The sequence below is a fragment of the Neolamprologus brichardi genome, chromosome 10 (genome assembly GCF_056152115.1).
Source record: "Neolamprologus brichardi isolate AB-2024 chromosome 10, ASM5615211v1, whole genome shotgun sequence".
NCBI classification, from domain to species: domain Eukaryota; kingdom Metazoa; phylum Chordata; class Actinopteri; order Cichliformes; family Cichlidae; genus Neolamprologus; species Neolamprologus brichardi.
The window spans coordinates 30,900,001-30,922,080 of NC_142113.1; the positions used below are offsets into that span (position 1 = coordinate 30,900,001).

The following is a 22,080-nucleotide window of genomic DNA, read 5'->3' on the forward strand; positions in this document are numbered from 1 at the left end:
GTGACTGACCAGCATGTCATGGAGTGGGTGGGAGGTGTTATCCAACATTGTCTTTATCTTGGACAGCATCCGCCTCTCCGACACCACCTTGAGGGAGTCCAGCTCCATCCCCACAACATTACTGGCCTTACGGATTAGTTTATTGAGTCTGTTGGCATCTGCTACCCTCAGCCTGCTCCCCCAACATGCAACAGCATAGAGGATCGCACTGGCCACAACAGACTCGTAGAAAAAATATTTCTGTCTATATTATAGATCTCATCCCTTGAGTTGACTTTTATTGTGATTTTCTGAAATCACACGTAAATTTAATTGACCAAAGACCAATATAAAAAAAATCTATAATAAGCAGGAAGGTGAAAAATCCACATCAAACATGATATTTAAGAACAAATACATATTATTTGATGATGTTGCCGTGGAAACAAGAACCAGAAAGCCAGTGTACTTTATATTCTTTCAATAAGATGATTTTATCACAGGCAAGGGTAGAAAAGTTAGTCTGCAGCTGTCTATGTCCATCCAGTGCTAAATCCATAAATATGAAATAACATTCTTTTAAAAACATTTTTTTTTTCAATTTATGGTTTTAGAAAAGTTTTACCCTGCCAACTATTTGGAAGTTGGCAAATGTTTCTTTGAACAAATACCCTTTTTCTGGCTCCATCCATGGAGGTTTAATTATTTCTGCCTCCAGAGCAGCTCTGTCTCCAAATGTTTGCATAAATGAAGCTCGTCCGAAGCAACATAAAGACTCCGCAGTCGGTTTTTATGCCTGCACTGTCCCTCTCACCCTCCCTGTGAGGTCACATTGCTTCTGCTCTTTGGGCCTTTATGTTCTGACATTATCTTGGTGTGTGAGCTGGAAATGCTTGGTGTTCCCACACCGCTGTCACCAGGATGGAGCTTTAGATTAACTGTACCACTGAGTAAAGTAATTGTGTTTCACATGCAAGCAGGGCCCGGCTGTCTGTGGGAGCAGCAGTTTGGTTGTAAGGATTAGTATGAGAGCCTGTTAATCTTCTCACCTCAGGAGACTGGCTGTCTGCACTATATCAGCTAATGGGGATCTTAATAAAAAGGAAACCAAATTGAATATCTGAGCATATAAAGTAGACTTAAGAGGCACAGCAAGGCGTGCGCTAATAGGAAAAATTAATAGTGATAATCTTGACCAAAATAATAACCTTGGTAAAGGGTATTATCTTAATGATTACTTAAGTTAGACAGAAAACTGTATTAAAACATAAAAGCTGTTCTCACCAGGCTCAGCCCTGGGCCATTGATGGCATTAGTCAAGGCCTATCATTTGTTTCACATGCCCGGCTTCTAATCCTCACCTTTTGTTCAGACCTAAAGACACTCAACTGCAGTACAATCCATCATATTATAGTTTTAAAAATGGATTATACTTTTGCATCATGACCTATGGGTATCCAGGTATAGGTGACCTTGATTTGTGGAATTAATCAGTTATTCAGAAACCGATTTTATTTCCACCCAGACATCCGTACATCAGTTTTCCTCTTCTTCATCTTCTTATTTTATATAATATTGTCATTTATGGTAAGCATTGGACAAATTCCTTCTCTTATATTCACAACTTTATATACCTACAGTGACTTCACCCATTGGTTCCTGGAAATTTAGACCCCAGACGGCTGTTCTTATCATTGTTTTTTGGAGTCAGAAACCACAACATTTTGACAAATGAGCGCATTGCTATAATCTAATTCTAACCAGTAAACCTTAACCTAAACCAGTAAACTAACCAGTAAACCTTGTGGCAGGGATAGCTCAGTAGGTAGAGTGGTGGCCCCACAATCGGAAGGTCGGGGGTTCGATTCCCCTGAACAGCTACCTTGAGGTACCCCTGAGCAAGGTACCGTCCCTACACACTGCTCCCCGGGCGCCCAATGGCTGCCCACTGAGTGAATGGGTTAAATGCAGAGAGGAATTTCCCCACGGGGATCAATAAAGTACACTTTCTTTTCTTTCTTAAGTTGAAAGATAAAGCCAGCACATAAGTGCTAAAACAATCATTGTCTGACTTGGCCATTTACAGCTGGCTCCAAAAGCAGGTAAGTCTCCCCATTTCAGACTAGGTACTACACCCAACTCAATCAAGATTAAAAAAGCATGTTTACAGCCTGGTACACACAATGTTGAGGATTTTGTAGATGCTTTCACCTTTCATAGAAACTATACAGTGGCTTAGTGTTATTTTTTTTAAAAAAATATGGGCATATAAACAGCACAAAAAGGAAGGAAATATGTGTTTGGTTGATTATTTCTTTGTAGTAACGGTGCTTCTAATCTGTGACTCACACGACAACATTGGCGACTTGTGACAAATACTGACAAAAGCAATCTGTGACCAGCATGAGGATGAAGTGCCAAGGTGTTGTGGCTGTGAATGTTTCTTCCAGATGCTACTGAGTGAATAAATAAATGAAAACATTTGTAAATTGCCAGTATGTCTTGTTTCTTAAGAGGTCAATAATCCAATCCAGTAAATGACACTCAACAGGAGTCAGTAGAATCTTTGATTTGAAGTTTTTCATGGGTGCAACCCACATATTCAAAGCTGCTCCTCAACCCACAAATGCAATTTTCCAGATGAGGTACCATTTAAAGATAATTAGACTGGCGTTAATCAACCAAACACATATGTCCTTACTCTTGTGCTAAGCTTAGTCAGATGCAGATGTAGTTGAAAGCATAATATATAGTGTATCTATAGACTATATGTTTTATTAGTTATATTTTTATAATTAAATTGATAAAAATGTGATTGAAAACATGAACAAAATCAAGAGGTCCAGTTCAGTGATTGGTTTACACATTCAATTAACAAGCAAAAGAAAACTGATTTGATCCCAGGAGGAGACACAAATACATTTGTACGGAGCCCCGCAGGGGACATGGGAGAAAAAAAAATTAAGACGGACTTTTGCGAGATCTCGCAAAACTAACTCAGGATCTCGCAAAACTTTTGCGAGATCTCACAAAACAAACTTGGGATCTCGCAAAACAAACTCGGGATCTCGCAAAAGTTGAATTCCAACAATGGCGGCAGCTACTTAGTTGTAATATTACTCTTTCTGGGTCACAAAATACACTTTTAAGATATTTTGAGGCGTGAATGTAGTTGTGTAAACGTCAGATACCTGCTCGGTTTACAAGACATCACATATTTGCAAAAGTGCTCCGACGTTTTCGGAGATCTGACACCCACTAGCTCGAAGCTAACGGGAGGTCAAGACCTACTACAGCCGGGAGGAACACCGCTTTCTCGGCACATCGTGCCTCGACCTCCCGGTCGGCTTCGAGCTGGCGGCCTCCGAAGAATGCGGCTAAAACTTTTGCGAGATCCCGAGTTTGTTTTGCGAGATCTCGCAAAAGTTTTTGCGAGATCTCGCAAAAGTCAGTCTTAATTTGTTTTTTCTCCCATGTCCCCTGCGGGGCTCCGTACCTTTGGGGTTGCATCAAGATGGGATAAATCAAAAAAGCTACCCGCTGTGGTGATCCCTTGTGTCTAAAGGGGCAGCCGAAAGTAGTTCCCTTTCAGTCGAGTGGCTCAACTTACCGTGGTCTGAACTTACTGTGATACTAAATGAAGCTTATGCGTAAATTCACTAATGAAGATCCCTAATCAGTCATCTGCCTGCTTTCCTGGGTGTTAAGCTGCTTTCTGTTCATTACATCACTACCACTTTCCCACGCTGTCAATCTCAACACAGTCATCATTACTTTAGTCCAATCATCTCCTTGCCCTTGAGCCAATCAGGCTCTGCGTGTGTTTATTTCTTTCTCCCTTTCAAACTCTCATTCATGCAACCCATCTCCACCTCGCAAGCACCTCAGTCAGAGCTCCGCCCAAGCCTCAGTCTTCATCTTCACCACCGCCATCGTAAATCGCCAAATACGTTAATTTCTATATCTCATGTTCAGTTATTCCAAGTGATTTTTGCTCATGAAAATAAGCTCACTTTACTTCTGTTTCCAAAACAACCAAGTTGGCAGCAGCTAAATGAAAGCCTCCAAACATAGGACACATCTTTTATAGGCTACAGTCTGTGCTTTGCACCAACTCATCGGTCCCAGTGACCATACTTCTAATAATGCAAACTTTAAGCTTTAATAATAATAATAATAATAATAATAATAATAATAATAATAATAATAATGGCTGGACTGGTGTAGTGATTCACTGAGCTGGTGTGAGAAACATACTGATGTTATAAATGTCTGCACAACTATTTGTTCTGATTCTGAGAAACACAAAGGGATTTTCTGTGTTTCTGTCTTCTTCTACTATGAATCTGATCACAGAAATGTTTGGTGAGAAGAGAAGAACACTCCCGTGGACATCTTCCTAGCACCTCCACCACCCCCCTCTGTCAACAGCGCTGACGCTAACGTAGACATAAAAGTAAATAGGCATGACGAGTGTTTCCAGTGCTGTCTGAGCTTGTTAAGATGTGTCTGAAGCGTGTTTAAAAGAGTTAAAAGGAAACATTAGAAATACACTCTCAGCTTGACTCCCAAAGCCAGAACAAAAACAACTCCCTTGGTCCTTTTGAGAAAAAAAAGTTTAGTACTTTATAGATTTGCTGGAGGGCAATGAAAGGATTCTAACATTGTCTGGGAACACCTTTAATTTCCAGGTAATCTTTTATTTAATTTAAATTTTTTTTTTTGAACTGATGTAATCATGAAAGGCTAAAACTATGGCAGAGAGGCTCCATACAGAACCATTAACAAACAGGTTACAGGCAAGAATATAATCTGGCTTCACAGCCTCAATTTAATGGCAAAAACATAATATAATGGTTAATATTATCTATACATATTTACCTTAAAGGAGATCTCGTACTGCTCTCCTCCCCAGATCTCCAGACCAGTGTCGTATCCTCCCAGCTCCCAGAACCATTTTCTATCCACAGCAAACAGTCCACCTGCCATCACTGGTGACCTAAAAGACCCAATGTAACACAAACAGTCACTGCTTGCATTTCGTGAACAGCTTTTACTTAAAACCCCTCACTTATCCATAAAGAGTAGAAGCATCACAGCTACAGTAATATCAATCCTGCCAAGGACAACATCTAAACAGAAAAATCTAACAGCCCTACCTTTTCATGATTAATGTGTAGGTTAGTATGGTACTTAAGGTAAGTTAGGGCAGCTTTGTTGAGTAAAATGACATGGTTAAAAGACGTGTATTACACATGTCAATGCTCTATTTAATAGTAACAGCCACAGAGAGTCACATACCCTTATACTGGAACAATTATTGCATATTTACTGTATCTACAAGCAATGTTCCCTCTAATAGTTCATGTGTCTGAGCAAGCACACCCTTGGACCACTGTGACCAACATTAGACGTGTGCACTGTGGTCACGCCAGCATTGAATCCATCCAAGTTACATGTTTATTAAAATAATCAAATTACAGCATTTACATTTATGTTAGACTACTTTTAATTAATTGCTTTAGCCCACTTACAATGAAAATTAAAAAAAAAATCTTGTTCATGACCTGTGAAGTATGTTAACACTATTGGAAGTAAAAATGACTTGAACTCCAATTTTGAAAACACAACTTTCTTTTTTTATTTTTATAAAGCTCTGACTGTATTATGAGTCTGTGGTCTGGGAGAGAGTCCTGTAACTCTGTCTGCAAAATACAGTAAATAATGACCAATGTTGGGCAATTAATTATATAGTTACTTCTTCAAAAAAGTAACTGAGTTATGCAAACAACAACGTTTTTTTGCAGCTGTTTACCTAAAAATGCAGCCAAGGTGTTTTTTTAAATAAACATTTCAAACTATTTACAGAACAATCAGCTGTTCTGCATCAAGTCTGATGCCACACAAATTATTTGTGCCACTCCAAAAAATAATTTCTGTCTACTATGACAACGGTCCCCAACCCCCGGGCCGCGAGAGTTGAGGCTGAGGTGTGAAATGTATAGTTTTCAGGGTTTTTAATCGGTTTTCAGCGTTATTTTGTTATCATTTTTATCGTTTACTCGGTTTTCCTGGGTCTTTTAACATGTATTATGAATAAATCTTCTTTTTTCGGTGCTAGTTTTATTTTGTTGTATTTATCCGCGACACCTTAAAGGCCGGTCCATGAAAATGTTGTCAGGCATAAACCGTGGCGCAAAAAAGGTTGGGGACCGCTGCACTATGAGATAAAGGAGAACGACAGCCTGATACCTGCAGGCCTGACAACAGGAGATGTATCACTGCTGTAACACCTGTAACATTCAGCAGTCGCCTCATTGCTCTGACACACACAACAAAACTACACTACACACTAACTACACAAGATTTGCGTTAAACGTCACAAATCTCTCAACATTTCACTCCTAAAACTTCCCCCTTTCCTAAACAACTAAATGCCATGTTGCCATATCATTTTTGGATTGGTCGACATGGTACATTTTTCGACCAATAGGAAAGGGTTGGGTTTTTTTTGGTTTTGTTTGTGCACAGTGGAGAGTGCTTTCGAGCGTTTTCCTTATTTTTACCGAGCAGCCAGTCACTTACCGACTAACACTGCAAAACAGAATTATTAAAGTTTTAATTTTAATTTCAATTCAGGTTAGATTTTTTTTGTGTGCACAACGCAGATTTTCTGTGCGCAGAGACCATGCCAGCAGTGCGCAATTGCTTAGAGGGAACATTGCCTACAAGTCCAGGTATGGTTATAAAACACAGGTTGAAAATGAATAAATCCATAAACCTTCTCAGTGCCTAGCAGGTCCATATTCAACATCCTCGATGCATTACATCCACTATCCCTCCTCTGCACATGTCCAGACCAACTCAGCTTCACCTCACTAACGTTGTCTCCAAAGTTCACAAGCAGAGCTCTTGCTCTGATAAACTCGTTTCTATTCCTGTCCTAACCCTAACCCACGCCCAACAAAAATCTACCAGCTCCATCTTTAACTGTTACAAAATAACACTTTTTAAAAAAATGAAACTACATGCTTTGGAAGAAAAATAAAGAGTTGATTGTATAGGAAAACATGCATCCTTCTAATATGAATAAAGTTCAGCATCTACCTTGATAGTGAATTAAATCTGCAATGGACAGGTAAAGGAAATTTAACATGCTTGAATGTGGCATTACAACCAGCCTGACTCCCTCCTTCACCCTTCAGGCCACCCTTAGAGCAAAATCGACAGCTGCTTTTCTTGCAGTGGTGTTGGTATGTATGTATTCATGGGAATCATGAACTCTGACATTTACACAAGATTTTTTAATGCAAAACTAAGCAACCTAGTCAACAAATTATACACCGGAAATGGAACTGTTGGAAGTATAATGGCTCGAAGCTCACCATCCACCTGCTAACAGAATATAAGGAGAAAAGGACAGTTTTGAAACAGCTCCCCCAGAGCTTGGACCAAAATCACATGAAGTCTGTTTTTGTGGCCTTGAAGAAAAAAAAAATCTAAGCTGATCATTGCTTTCAATGGTGTATGCCTTTTGGAAGCAAAAATCAAACGAGTGAGAATATTCAGAGGAATACAGACAGTAAGTCAGAGTGCATGTATTCCAAGTGGCACCCATTTCTCACCAGATAATGAAGATGCTCTGCACAGTACAAAACCAATTAACCCACTATAGCACTGTGGCTTCTGTCTGCTGTGTCAAGATCTGTGCTGCTAAGCGTGAGACTTGTTAGCTGTTATGTGGCTGCTGTACATGATTGTTGCTGCTGCACACCTGAGGCGCAAAAACTGGGGCAGCAGGTACGCACACAAACACAAGAGTACGTCCGATTTCTTGTGAAGAACTTCCACCAACTAGATCCGATCTTTAACCCCCAACTTTCCACTCAACACTTGACCCCAAATGATGCAGCACTAAATCCATCAAACACCGAAGCGCGTCATTGTCATCTTTCTATCCCCCAAACAAGATGCGGTCCACCTCACTGCAGAAATATCACAGCGCACACACTCGCAGGTACACGCAGGTTGTCATAGCTACAAGCTTTTCATCGGGTGGAAATCGGAGGTGAGTGAGCCAGCAGGTAGTCTGCTCTTGCCAAAGTCGTCCCTGAGGAGGATCAATTAAAGGCAAACAGTGCAGCTACTGTACTGTCAGCGGTGAGAAACACTCTAGGGCTTCTCACGCCTCGTGAGCAGTGAGCACAGATATGAGTCCCTTGGTGATAACAGCCAGGTTTCTGCAGTTTTCCCTCTTCAAGGGTGAAAATAATTAAATGAATGAATAAGCAGTGATTACAGAAATCTCTGTACTCCTCTCCAACACTGTTTAATGTCTTTAACACATCATAATTACTCTGGGCACACTGTGTCGGGTTTGCCTCTAACACTCGTGCAGCTTGTTTACGGTCCTTCGTTTTTAAAATTAAAATAAAAACCATTTGGCGTGATGAAAACATTTATGCTTCCTGTGCCCTCTGTGGGGCACGCTATCTGATGCAACCCTAAATTAGCACTCACAGCTCCACAATGCACACACATGATAAACGAATGCCTAAGTGCAGTGTAATAAAATTAACAGATTTTCCAATTTACTTTCTCAATGACAGCAATATTAAACGAAATACTGAAAACTTGGTGGTTTACTCGGTCCATCCCCGCTTTGGCCAACACATCAAGTTCACTCGATGCTTCCTATAGAACACTGGTATGCCTCTTGGGTCTCTAAATTCCCCTTTTGTTGTTTTAATCACATAAACCTATCAGCATAAGAATATTTTGCCTGGAAACTGTCCCTGCACAATCACTTTTTTGTCCTGGGACATTTGTTGTCTATTGCAATGCTGTCAACCCTCTCTCGTCATGTTAGTTTCAGGCCAAAACAATCAACTAGATTTTTAAATTGCTGTTTTGTCATGTTTTACTTTGTCAGAGGTTTCTTCCTATTAAATGGGTGTTTTTCCTCCCCGTGTTCACCAAGTGTTACAGCCAGGTGGGCCAATGTGTTTAAGGAGCGGATCCAAAAGCATAGGTATGGAAGACAAAACAAAAGGGTAACAAAAGGTGAGCTGTTTATTTAGGCTGGTAGTAAAACCTAGAAATCAAATGGACAATGGTGAACTAAGGCAAAGACCAAAAGCTAAACTAAACTGGAAAAACCTAGAACTAAACATGAAAACTATGGCAAATACATAAACATAAACCTGAACAGGGGCATGGAGACACAAAAAAGTCATAGACATGTGACGAGTTAAACAGACAACCTGACACTGAACAGAGGGATACAGGGGACTTAAATACACAGGAGGGTAATGAGGGAAGTGAAAACACCCGGGGACAAATGAGCCTGAATGCCAGAGACTGAGGCTGTATCCCAATTCAGGGTCTGCAGCCTTAAAGGCCGCATTTTAAGGCCGATTACGTCACAGCGACGCGACGAAGGCTGTCCCAATTCAAAGGCTGCTGGAAATGCGGCCCTCAAATGCGTCCTTCATTTCCCTGAATTTTAAGGACGTGGCGGTGTAGACTTCGTGGCCCAACATATCCCAGAATGCATAGCGCGGTGGTGGGTGTGGATAATTTTGCCAAAAAAAACGGCGGATGAGGGGCGCCCGAAGAGTAAACTTTAAGTAAGTACTGAATATTATGTCACTTATTTATGTGCAAATGTTTAATAACGAAGAACATTAAAACATTCCTGTTGGCCACATGTCGGCAAAGTTATGTGACATTAGTGACGTTTGTACTAACTTGGTTTTAAAGCCTTTACTTTAAAATATACGCCGTTCAATAGCTGAGCTTAATCAGAGAATGATCAAAGCTCATGTAGAAACAAACAAACGAACGAACAGAAGATTTTCTCCTTCATTTCTGTCAAACAAAGCTGTATGAAACGTTTCCAGCTGTTAGTATCATGGTTGCTGGGCAGCGCAACGGAGGCTAGACCGTCCCATTTCACAAGCCTCGCACTTCCGGCCTTAGCGGTCTTTAAGTACACGGCCCTTGAGGATCGTTGAGGCTGCGTACTTTAAGGCTGCAGACCCTGAATTGGGAAATAGCCGAAGTACGACTAAAAGCACTAAACATGGAACACCAGACTCTTCACAATAAAACAGGAACAAGAAAGGGACGTAGACAAGACAACACGAGCTTGAACACGCAGACATGAGACACGTGACAGACTGCACAGAAAACAGAAAAGACACATAAACAAGGAGACAGAGAAGAAACATAACTACACCAAAACTTAACTAAACACTAAATAGAATAATAACACAAGAACTTCACAATTTAACCATCAAAAATACAAAATAAACTCAAAAATACAAAATAAACTCAAAATGCTGAGTCGCAGACCCAGCCTCCCACACTAAGTGTTTGGTTAAGCGGAAATTGTTTGGATTCTCTCTGCATTACTTTATATTTGACCTTTAAACAGCCTCGAGTCTCACAGACTTACATATCATGATTTATCATATCACAGATGATATGATATGATGATACTTTTTAGCCCGATACATAACCAGTCTTCTACACACTGACTATATTAGTGGGATTTAATAAAAAAGGTGTTTTACACAGTTATTTACACAGTGTTTTACGCCTACATCAATCAAGATTTAAGAGATTCTGTTTGATCTGACAGGGCAAGGAGGAAAAACAACTCAAATTACACAACACTGCCTGAAAAAAAAGGTGTTGCTCCAAACCATTGGTCTAAATCTACATCAATGTAAATATGAGCACAGTCAGTGTGGAAAAATGTGGGGGTAAGGACTTAATTACAGCTGAGACAAAGTGAAGCAAAGGAGCTGAGACGGAGTTGCCAGTCTAATTTCAGCTTCTGTCTTAATTAAGAAAGCTCATCTTGCGGTAAAAAACTTTGTCGTCTCACAATTATCCTCAGAAATTATATTGTTGTTCATTGTGCCAGGAGAAAGTCAGATTTTGTCCTTTACTTTCATGCTTTCTTGTCCATAAGCTACACATCTTTCTTTCTCACACTGTCACATTTGGACACATTGGCAACATACAGCAGGGGAAACCAGATTTTTTTTTGCTTCAGTCATAAAAGCAGAATTACCAAAAAGCTGCTGCAAGCCAACCAGTCAAATTGCATTTTACATGCATGTCAGTGCATGTGTGTAACATGTTACATTTAACATCTAAAATTGTTATGGTCCCCGTGCCTGCCCAGCCGGCCTCACAAGGCTACACTTGTGTTTTTGCTTTCTCTCTCTCTCTCTCTCTCTCTCTCTCTCTGCCTGGGCGGAGCTCACTGCTGGCTCCCGCCCTTGGCTCACACACCTGTTGGCGATCAGCTGATTTCCCGACTACTATTTGAGGCTGGGCCACAGATCTTCTCATCGCTGGATGATTGTGCTACTAACGTTAATCTCTCTTCCCAGCTCCCGTGGTCTTGTACCTTTACGCCCTACCTTCGTGACTTGTGGGTGATTTTTCCCTTTCTTGTTCCAGTTTACCTTCCCGGACCTGTGACCTCCCAGCTGTACGAACGTGTGTGAGTTGGATGTGAGGACGTGAGCGAGCGTGAGAGAGAGAACCTTCCCCTAATCCCTTGGAACCCTGGATTTTTCCCCGTCACTGTATATATTATCGCACTGGTGTGTAAATAAACGGTGCTCTGAGACGTCAACCTGTTCTGCGCTTGAGTCCCTGCTTTCAGATTGTGACAAAAATGGTATTTTGTGAGGTCACAATGACCTTGACTTTTTTACATTTAAGCAGAGTTATTCTAATGGTTATTAGTTAGTTCCTTCTAGTTCATCTAATCACTTCATTCTTGTGTCCAAGTGAAACTTTGAGCCAAACTTGCAGAAGCTCCCTCGAGGACTTCCTGAGAAGGGGACAGACAAGTCGAAAACATAAAGCCTCAAAAATTGTTTCCTGTTGTTGTTAAAGTGTCCCAAACCTACAAAACACAGATTATACATATTCATAAGGGAAAAACATCACAAATGGGCATCTGGCACCTGTCTCTAGATGTTCTCACTCGTGAAGTGCTGTTCTATAACAGTGTGATCGTACATAAGAGAACCACTAAGCATACGGTTCAGTTCATCTGTTGCTATGTTGTGTATAGTTAGATGAGCACTGCAGTGCACCAGTGAAGTGGCTTCTTGGGAGGGTTTGACTTCCAGTGCAGCATCTGATGTGTGAGAGCACGGATTTTGGGAACAGAAATGTAAAAGACAAAAATGTCTGTACATCATTACTAAATACAAAAGGGAAAAAGTGTTGTCAATATTTAAAGAGAGCCCATTGGATAAATGATGGATGGATGAATATGAAGATGTTTTTTCACCTCTCATGTGAAAGGTTTTAGTTCTACAAGCTGATGGAGGTTCTCAGGCATCGTAGCTCTATCTAGTCAAAGGAGCTTGCAAAGAAAAGCGTCTGGACTTCTTTAAGTTGCTTGAAGACGTTTCACCTCTCATCCGAGAAGCTTCTTCAGTTCTAAGGTCAATTGGTGGGGAGTCCCAGATTTAAACCTAGTGGGAGTAGGCCAGGGTTTCGGGTGAACTCATTGTGAAACCTGGTCCCACCTTATCATGCGAATTCCTGAGGTCAGATGGCCCAGGATGTGAGTGGGCGTTAAGGCGTCTGGGGAGGGAACTCAAAACTGGATTATAGATGGCAGAGAGTTGGTGTCGTAAACCACCGCCTCTGTTCAAAGATGGTCGCTCACAGTGGACATAGATGGCTTCCATCTATGGCTTCTAGTAACCAATCGTCCACCGTTTCACAATGAGCTCACCTGAAACTCTGGCTGATTGGGACCCACACCCAGTTTCACACCTTGGCTCAGGCGATTAGAGGATCATCAGGGGGTCCTTTTGTCCCTCTGTGGGGGGAAACCCCCACTAGGTTTAAATCTGGGACTCCCCATCATTTGACCTTAGAACTGAAGAAGCTTCTCGGATGAGAGGTGAAACGTCTTCAAGCAACTTAAAGAAGTCCAGACGCTTTTCTTTGCAAGCTCCTTTGACTACGATGACCTGGATGACTGAGAACCTTCACAGACGTAGCTCTGTCTACTTAACATTCAAACCTCTATTATAGCTATTTTAGAACTACAATGACTGGATGACTCAGAACCCCACACAGACACCTCAAGCATATAAAATATATAAAAAGACTGCATTAGGTCACCTCTAGAGGCAGAGAGACTGTTCATCAGCATGGCTAAATACACGGACCAGTTTTAGTTAAAGCAAAAAAAAAAAGTTCTACAGTGTTAAAAATGTATACAAAATTACACAAATGTTTTTCACTACAAAAATGAATGTGTTCATAGTTAGGGGTAGTTTGCATTACAGAACTTTGATGTAATTTGTGTTACTTTCATATTCTGCATAAACTGGCTTATCTGATAAACTTAGCCTTGTGCTAAGCTAGCATAATTTAGCAAAGAGCTAGTGGGCCAAAGTACTCCTTGTTAAAAATATTTTACTGTATGTTATGTTCAAGCAGACAAAAAAATAAGAGCTGATCTCCACTTTAAAAAACATCCGATATATATGCCTGATTCTGCCATTCTTTTTAAAAATCCAACAGTAACATTACTGGAGTAGGAGTAAATGCATCTGAAGTAACTGTTTGAACTACAATATTTTAAAAATGAAAATTGTAAACAAAGCAAACAAAAGTCATCTTCTTAATGGAAGTATCAACATCAATATAGTAAAATAGTATCAATTTGGTGATGGGAGGCATCCTGCTAAAAATATCATCATTTCTATAAAGACATTCACTCCCCGTATCAAGTCTACTTTCTGTCTTTGCAGCTCATTGAATGTGTGATCCTGGCAACTCACGTACACCAGAGTAGGGAAAAAATAAGCCTCACAAACCAACATCATCTTTACTCACAAGACAAAGTACGACATACGCCTTTATTAGAAAGAGACTTTCAACAGCTCAGCCTGGATAATGAGAAGATTATGCTCAATAAAAGCATTCTAGAGGAGTGGACTTCAATTACTGTCGTTTTATCATTCATCATTTAGGTCATTTAAATAAAATCCTTCAAAATCTAAACGCATATTTAAATGAAATAGGTACGCCGTGGACGGAAAGCTTTAAGTCACTGATTAGATTTAAATTGCACTACTTTTAAACTTGCGTTACTCACTCAAAGGGTTCACTGGGGTCATCCCTCTGCATCTCTGGAGGGATCGGAATCCGTTTGTAGTACATTTCCCAGTCAAACGCCCCTCGCATGGCGTCCCCTGCCTGCGTGTCATAGCCAAAGTTGTCGTGGTCGATGACGTCGATCATTGGACATACAATAGCCTTCCTGTTCTGGGCAATTCGATCTGTGAGATGCACATAGAGAGCCATTTGAATAATGAGAGATGCCTGTTTGTTGATGGAGGTCACTCAGTGGAAAAGGCCTGACAAAGGACACACGATTGATGAAATGCTGTCTCCTGTCCTATTCACTGCGTCCTTAAGATAAATTTTTACATTTTAATTCAGGCTTACAAATTTAATTTAAAGCTGATGCGCCAGTTTCTGCTCTAATAGTGTATTTACAGTAACGTTTTAACACAATAAGTAAATAAGAGTAACATCTCTTGAAGTTAAAGTTCTGTGTAGCATGCTGGCAAACCGCAAGGAACAGCACAAAAGTTGTGATATGGACAATAATATATGAAACTCAGTCTTGGTTAACCCTTGTTTTGTTTGGTCTTCTGTGTTATCATATTTCGTTTTTGTTTTTTTCTTTGTTTGTATCTAAACTCACCGGCTGCTTTACTGGCTTGGACCTCCCTTTGCTTTCACAACCATCTTAATTCTTCACAGCATAGTAGTAGAGTGAATTTTGAACACTGTTATGCTCAAGAAACCAATCTGAGATGATTGGAGCTTTGTGACATGGTGTGTTATCTTGCTGGAAGGAGCCAGCAGAAGATGAGTACAATGTGGTCATAAAGGGATAGAAAATAATCAGCAACAATATTCAGGTAAGGTACAATCACTTATCAGAGTAGGTGATATTTTTCCAGTCCTGATATCCAGTTTGGGTGAGCCCATGTGGAGTCCACACTGTAGCCTCTGTTTCCTGTTCTTGGCTGAGAGTCGTGCATTCAGAGATGCATGTATCACTGTAGGGTCTACCTTACAATATAAAGCGCCTTAAGGTGACTGTTGTTGTGAGGTTTGGTGCTGCATAAATAAAACTGAATTGAACAGAATAGAATAGAGATGCTTTTCTGCATACCCTGGTATGTTCTCTACAGACAATAGTGAATCCTCAGCTTGTCTGACATCAACAACCACGCCAAGTCACTTAGATTAACTTTCTTTTCCATTCTGATGCTTGGTTTGAACTTCAGCAGGTCTTCTTGTCCATGTCTACGTGGCTAATGCACGGAGTTGCTGCCATATGAGTGTGAGTGTATGTTTTCTTCCTTTTACTGACTCCCACATAACATTTACATTTGGATACAGCTGCCAAAATTCTTGGCAACAGCACTCCATAAGTTAAGGTCTTTGATGATCCAGAAGTAGATAGGAAAATCGTCCACCATAGATGTAGTTTTTAAAAATGCAGCTTTATACCTGAGTTTGAATTTTTTACAGCAAACAATATAACTTTATATTTGGATTACAGAAAATATTTATAGTTTCCTCTTTCAGATGAAAAATCATGTATCATATCAATATTTGTATTCATAATTGCCAATTCAAAGTAATGATACTGCTGCAGCTAATGCAAACCTGCAGTGCAACTACAGCATGTTCACTTTCCCACAGCCTCCAGTCCTAGCTCTTTCACTCCTGACAACAATCAAAGTGCCACAGTGGGCTGTAATGAACGTGGCTGCTTGTTTATGTTACGCACTGGCAGACACACGTCCTATTCCCGCTCGATGTGTAAACAGCTTGACAGAGAGGTAACACGGGTCATAAGGTTTGCTGTGAAATGGTTCCAACTGGGAATGGCGCCATGCTGGGAAACCGAGTTGAACATGGGTCCTTAATGGAAAGAGGTAATTGATAAAGTGAGAATGAGGTAGTGAGCAAGTCCATCAGCCAGAAGAGGAAGCACTCAGTCTCGCAGCAGGGATAGTGTGTGTGAGTGTGTGTGTGCATATATTTCTGTGTTTGAGAATGATTGGCTCTCTCTTAGTGAAAGCAATTTTGCAGCAGTAACGTGACTTTGTACATTCCTGTGCTCCGTGACCTTGGAAGTGATCAAGCTTCCTGAGAGCGCTGAAATTTGGAAATTGACATTTGTCAGATTTTGACATTTATAGATGTGTCCTTTTTGTTGCAAAAGTGAGGCATTTTTAAAACAAAAAGTTATTTTTTTTTAAGAAAATTTGAACATTTGTGAAAGTAAAGTCATTTGAAAATATTTGAAAATTAAACTGTCAAAAAGGTTGAAATGTTCTTTTGGAAATAAGTGATATTTTTGGAGCAATTTTTTAAAAGTGAAACGTTTTGGAAACCAGAAATTTCAGGACGTTTTTGTTTATTTTATTTATTTGTTTATTACATGAAAATCACAGTGCTACATTTAAACATTCAGCCAATATTCAAATGCTGAATGAATCGAATATGTTGCCTGGTCTGGCTTTCTGTTGGACGTCTTTCTACTAAAAGAAAAGTTGTTTACCAGAACGTCTGTAAACGTGTTCTTTTTGTTTAATGCAGTAAATGTTAGGTTTTGTAATGTTGATTGTCATTTATGCTTAGAAATATCTACTTATATATGCTTAGAGTTTTATAATTAGTTTTAGATTGGTAGAGGTTTGATCCTTAATAGTCTGCAAAGGCTTTGTGCGCATTCCAGAGTGTTCTGGCATCCACACCCACACTCTGGGAGCATGGGAGAGGTCGTACCTTCTCTTATTGTTTTATGGTAGGATAAACGTATCTATATCTGTTTTAGTCTAAGTGCCTTTTGTTTAGATGAACTGCTGGACTTCCAGACCAGCAGGTTTAGGGAAGTCATTTATGGGGTCACACTCTGACAACGCACAGGCAAGGTACTCTTTGTGTGTATGTATACGTCGTACGTTAATGAACCTATGCATATTCATGTAACCTCAATAAAAGAGCAGTGTTACGGGGGAGCGGACGAGAGCAACTGGGGCCAAGCGAAGGAACGACGTTTGTCCGGTTCTCTCCCGTGCACGAGAAACATGAAGAACTTTGCCTACTTCGTGTCTTGCTTTGCTGTGTAATTATATTGTCTTCAACGTTCCAGCGAATAGGTTCAAGCTACAAACCTATCAGTAAATGTTATTATTGTGGCCAAAAGAATTTATAATAATACATCTCTGTAGAAAATGTGGAAATTCATCCTTATATTTTTTGATATTTTAATGGTTCAAGAGGGCAATGTGAACTGGGAGTGTGCAAGAAGCTGGTGGATACAACTGATATATAAAGTAAACACCATTACCATAATGATATATGCTGTAGTTAGTACACAAAATATCATTAGGCTACAAACTGTGGACACAGCTCTGAGTCACAGAGAGGACCCAGTAGTGCAGTTTAACAGTGAATGAGAGACAGCAAGAACGGACAAAAACTGCACCTGTGTGGTGACTCAGTTTTCAGTGGCACTGCTGTGGGAGATGAGTCTCAGTATGTTGAAAAGAATGTGCCAACAGAAAAGGGAATGCCCTCATTGGTAGTTACCTTACTTCAACCATAAAGAAAGTAGCTGAGGCAGCAGAATATTAGTCACTGGAAATGTGAACGGGAACAAACCTGGATAAACTATTAAGTGAGTCTGAAACTCTACATACGCACTGCAGTGTTTATGATGTACACATTTTACGTATACATGAACTCATTTTTAAACGTAATGTTTATCCTTAGAACCCTATATCATGGTAGCTCTATCATAACTATGTGATCACAATCACATGCATTTGCTATTTTTATTACAACAATGTGGTCTGATGTCGTACTTTGAAGGAAGCCGTCAGACTGAATCGCTATTGGGTGTGGAAATAACACCCTATCTGGCTTGCAAATTTTGGTATAAGACCTCGATTTTTGGATGGGAGATATGTCATCGGCACCTCAGTGATTGCTTGATGGATGTGTGTAAGCGTGTTTCTCACCCAGCAGTGGAGGCAGCCAGTTGACATTAGCTTCACAGTGTGAGTCCAGGAAGGTGATGACTTCTGCCTTGGCAGCAGCGGCTCCGAGAAGACGAGTTCTGATCAGCCCCTCCCTCTTCTTCGTCCTCAAGATGCGAACCTTAGGCATCCGTTTCATGTACTCCTCCAGTGCCACCTTTAGGTGCTCTGCAAAGAGAGGAAGGTAGAGATGATTTGAGGTAAAGGACCACTGTGCTTCACTAGATTCTTTATCACTTTTAGTCTTTTAAAACTTCATATTCTATACTGTTCACTGGTTTCACCATACTTAAGCTATTGTGCAGAGGTCTGGGGCAATAACTATAAAACCACATTACATTCACTTTTTACTCTTCAAAAAAAAGCAATTCGAATCATCCACGATGCAGGTTATAGGGAACATACAAACTCACTATTTTTGCAGTCTGAAATATTGAAAATTGACGATCTAGTGAAATTCCAAACAGCACAAATTCTATTCAAAGCAAAAAATAAAGAACTGCCAGGTAATATTCAGAGTATGCTTTTTTTGAAAGAAGGAAGTTATAATTTAAGGGGTTTTTGTAACTTCAAAACAATGAAGGTACGTACGACAAGAAAAGGCTTTTGTGTTTCTGTTCATGGAGTGAAACTATGGAACAGTCTGAATATGGAATTAAAGCAACGTCCAAACATAAAACTGTTCAAAAAGAGTTATAAAAATATGATCTTCTTGAACTATAAAGAAAAGGAAAATATTTAAATTAAGTGAATGTCTCTATTTAAAAAAAACCCAAAACAAAACAAAAAAAACCTCATGATGTGATATTATAGTATATCAGAAATTTGTTCACTATTTTTATTACAAATTATATCAGTAAGGAAGCTGACTAAATATTAACTGATAATTTATGGCAAAGGGGTGGGATTAAATAAGTGTTTACTTCTTCCCACTCCCTTTCAACATGTAAATTAATCAGAACGGTTTTTTTTTTTTTGTATAGTATTTTTCTTTCTTTCTTATTTTCTTTTCTAAATGTACTTGTATATTGTTCACATGTTGAAATAAATTACCAATCCAATCCAAAAACCAATCGACTACTTTTTGCTACCAAAAAGTCGTAATTTTTTCTTTATCAATACCAAGAAAGGAAAGACTCTCATATTTTCAGTTTTCTAAATACAATATTTTAATGTCATTTGAACACTGCAACAAGCTGTACATGCTGTAATTATTTTCATTCTTTTCATACTAACCTTCACATCGATCAAGCTTAACAACAAAATCATTCTTCACCGTGCTTTGTGTAAGAAGCTGATGCTTATGCTTGAGCATTTAGTTTTTCAGCACAACACTGTCCTTTGCTTTGTACTGCAAATGTTTGTTCAGGATTAAAATAAATACTATAGTAGCATTGATCATTTTGTTGGGAGTAGAAATTTAAATAGGGACACATGTCCACAATGCAGAGACAACTGCAACTTAAGTGTGAAAGACTTGTGTTGTGTGTATTACCAGTAACAACATTTCAGTGCTTAGTTTCTCCTTGGTCCATCCATTGGTGTTACATCTTCTCTGTATCTGTGTGAGTAAATGTGTGAATGTGTGTGTACCAGTCTAGTGATTTTTCTTTTTCTGTCACTTCTTGTTTTGTTTGGTTATCACCCTCATTGTGCATCTTTTCAGTCTTTGTTTTCCAGCTCCTGCGATTGTGTGCTCAGTCCTAATTGATTCGACCTGTCCTTCCTCACCCACTCAGACAGTAACATCCTGTCGCTTCCATCTGTCCTTTGTCAGTTCAACTGCTGACCTTCCTGCGTGTCCTCTTTTATTTTTATCTGAATTACTCTTTGGTAGAATCAGCAGCCATCGGATTTGCGTCTGCTACCTTTCACCATTTCCAGTTAGTTTCCCTTTTTTGTTTGTTCAGCCTGTCTGTGTAGTTCTGTCTCTGCAGTTTGGTTCTCCTTGAATCAAGAACTGGCAGGTAACACAAAGACTCGCGACCTACTGAGTTTACCTTCCCTCCTGCCCATGCTCCACGCTGGTAGCCGGGATACACTCCAACCCAGTGCAATTCTGCACACAATAAGCAGTTTATACAACAGCTGTTTTTGCAGAGGTACCAAAAGAAAGTTTTGGGATAGGAAAGTTTTACTGTTCACTCACTGTGTCTACTTCACAAACCTTCAAAAATAAGAAGAAAAAATCTGTTCTCTGCTTCAGTTTCCTGCCTGTGGGATTTTTCCATTTTAAATGCAGAAATTACAGAGAGAACATTTAACCACAGGAGCAACGAATCAGACTGATGAGATGCAGAGCTGTGATGTTTTACCTATGTAGGACAAATATCTGCAAACATGAGTGAAGGTAATCTCAGTTCAGGAAATAGACAAAACAACAACTCTAGGAATCCATTTAATGAGCAAGATCAGACAGCGTTCAAAACCGGCTGCCAGGAGATGCACGAACAATGAAATGTGAAAATCTCATTGTTAAGATCTCATTTGGACAATTGCTTGCACATATGGCTATAAATATACGACTGTAAAGAGATACACTTTACAAATATTTGCTCATACTCGCAACAATGTTTCTCAAAGAATAGTTCTTTATAGCTAAAATGTAACAGGCGAATAAAAGCACATTATAACCTGACATTTGGTTAGGTTGAGTTGTGTCACACATTTTTCGCAGAACAATCTGCAATTTGCTAAAAAAGACTGCTGAAACATTTTGGCTGTTAAAATTCAGTCTGTCATTGTAATCATGTCAATGATCTGCAAATGCATAGTTAAGCGTAAGTATCATTATTCATTGAAATGGGCTGGGATAATGGTCTCCCTGAAGAGAGAAGGCTTTTTGTTTTTTACATTTTTCGTTGTTACATTTTAATGCTCTTCATATAAAATTTAAAAGCCTTAAAAAGAAAATCTAACCTAAAATGTGAGATATTTTATATTATTAGTATGACTGTCTGTGTAGGTGGCCTGGGTTCTTTTGTTTGTATAATAAGTACAATTAATTGCAACATTTTGACAAACCAGAGCATTACAAGTATGAAATACTTGTGTTTTTTATAAACAGCATTTCCTCACGGGGCAAAATATGTGATGCCGATTAGAATGATCTATTTCACCCAACTGATATCATGGATTATTCTATGAAAACACTTAATTCTGTTATGGTGTCATGGTCTTGGGGCTGTGGTATATTTAGAGCGTTTCTCTCTGACTTATGTTAATGATTTGAGTTTTTGAATTTCCATTTCTTTAGTGTAAAGCTACCGTGTGCAGGTATATATCTAACCTTTGCATTAGTTATTTCCTGTTTTGTTTTGGTACTAATTTGGCTCGTGTGCTTTCTATCCAGTTTTACTTTCTCCTCTTGGATTGTGTCTGTTGTGTCCTCCCACGTCTCATTTCCCTGATTGGCCCTCATTGTGTCTGTGTGAGTAAAGACAGTCCTGTCTTCTGCTGGTCCTTTGTAGGTTTCGCTTTCCTGAATAACTAGGAAGTTGGAATTTCTGAGTTCCGAGATTTCCCACTCAACCAAGAGTTAACAATTCATTCAGAATCAGAATCCTTCACTTAATCCCTAAGGAAATTATGTAGAACAAAAACTTTCCAGCCACATAATTGAAAGGAAGTCTATTAAACAGACGAACATTAAGAACAAAGTAAAGGACAAGAAATAAGTAAGAAAAAGTTAAAGTAAAGAGAAAAGCCGGAGCAACTGTAACAGGCTGCATGCATTGTTGATGCATGCACACTCATGATGGCACACATCCAAGATGGCGGCCCTGAATGTAAACAATAGCAAATTTGCGAAACTTTTAATCTATACTGTCACTGTTGTGTATTTGTGACTCACTACATAAGCCGTACTGACCACGCTCTATCCAGTGATGTTTTTAAGCGCAAAAAACCTTTTCGTCACTTTATCTGGAACGAGCTAACTTGGACTAGAGAAGCAATACTCTTGAGTAAT

General features: G+C 39.5%; 1 protein-coding gene across 1 annotated transcript in view; it reads right to left on the reverse strand.

The window, feature by feature from the left end:
- Window positions 1-22,080, reverse strand: part of LOC102777993 (polypeptide N-acetylgalactosaminyltransferase 10-like) — a 101,930-nt gene that overhangs the window by 17,151 nt on the left and 62,699 nt on the right. The window contains exons 5-7 of the mRNA XM_006785139.3: window positions 18,093-18,278; window positions 14,135-14,318; window positions 4,861-4,978 (exon numbers count right to left, since the gene is read on the reverse strand). Of these exons, the coding sequence (XP_006785202.1) occupies window positions 4,861-4,978; window positions 14,135-14,318; window positions 18,093-18,278 (488 nt within the window). The remainder of the gene's footprint in view (window positions 1-4,860; window positions 4,979-14,134; window positions 14,319-18,092; window positions 18,279-22,080) is intronic.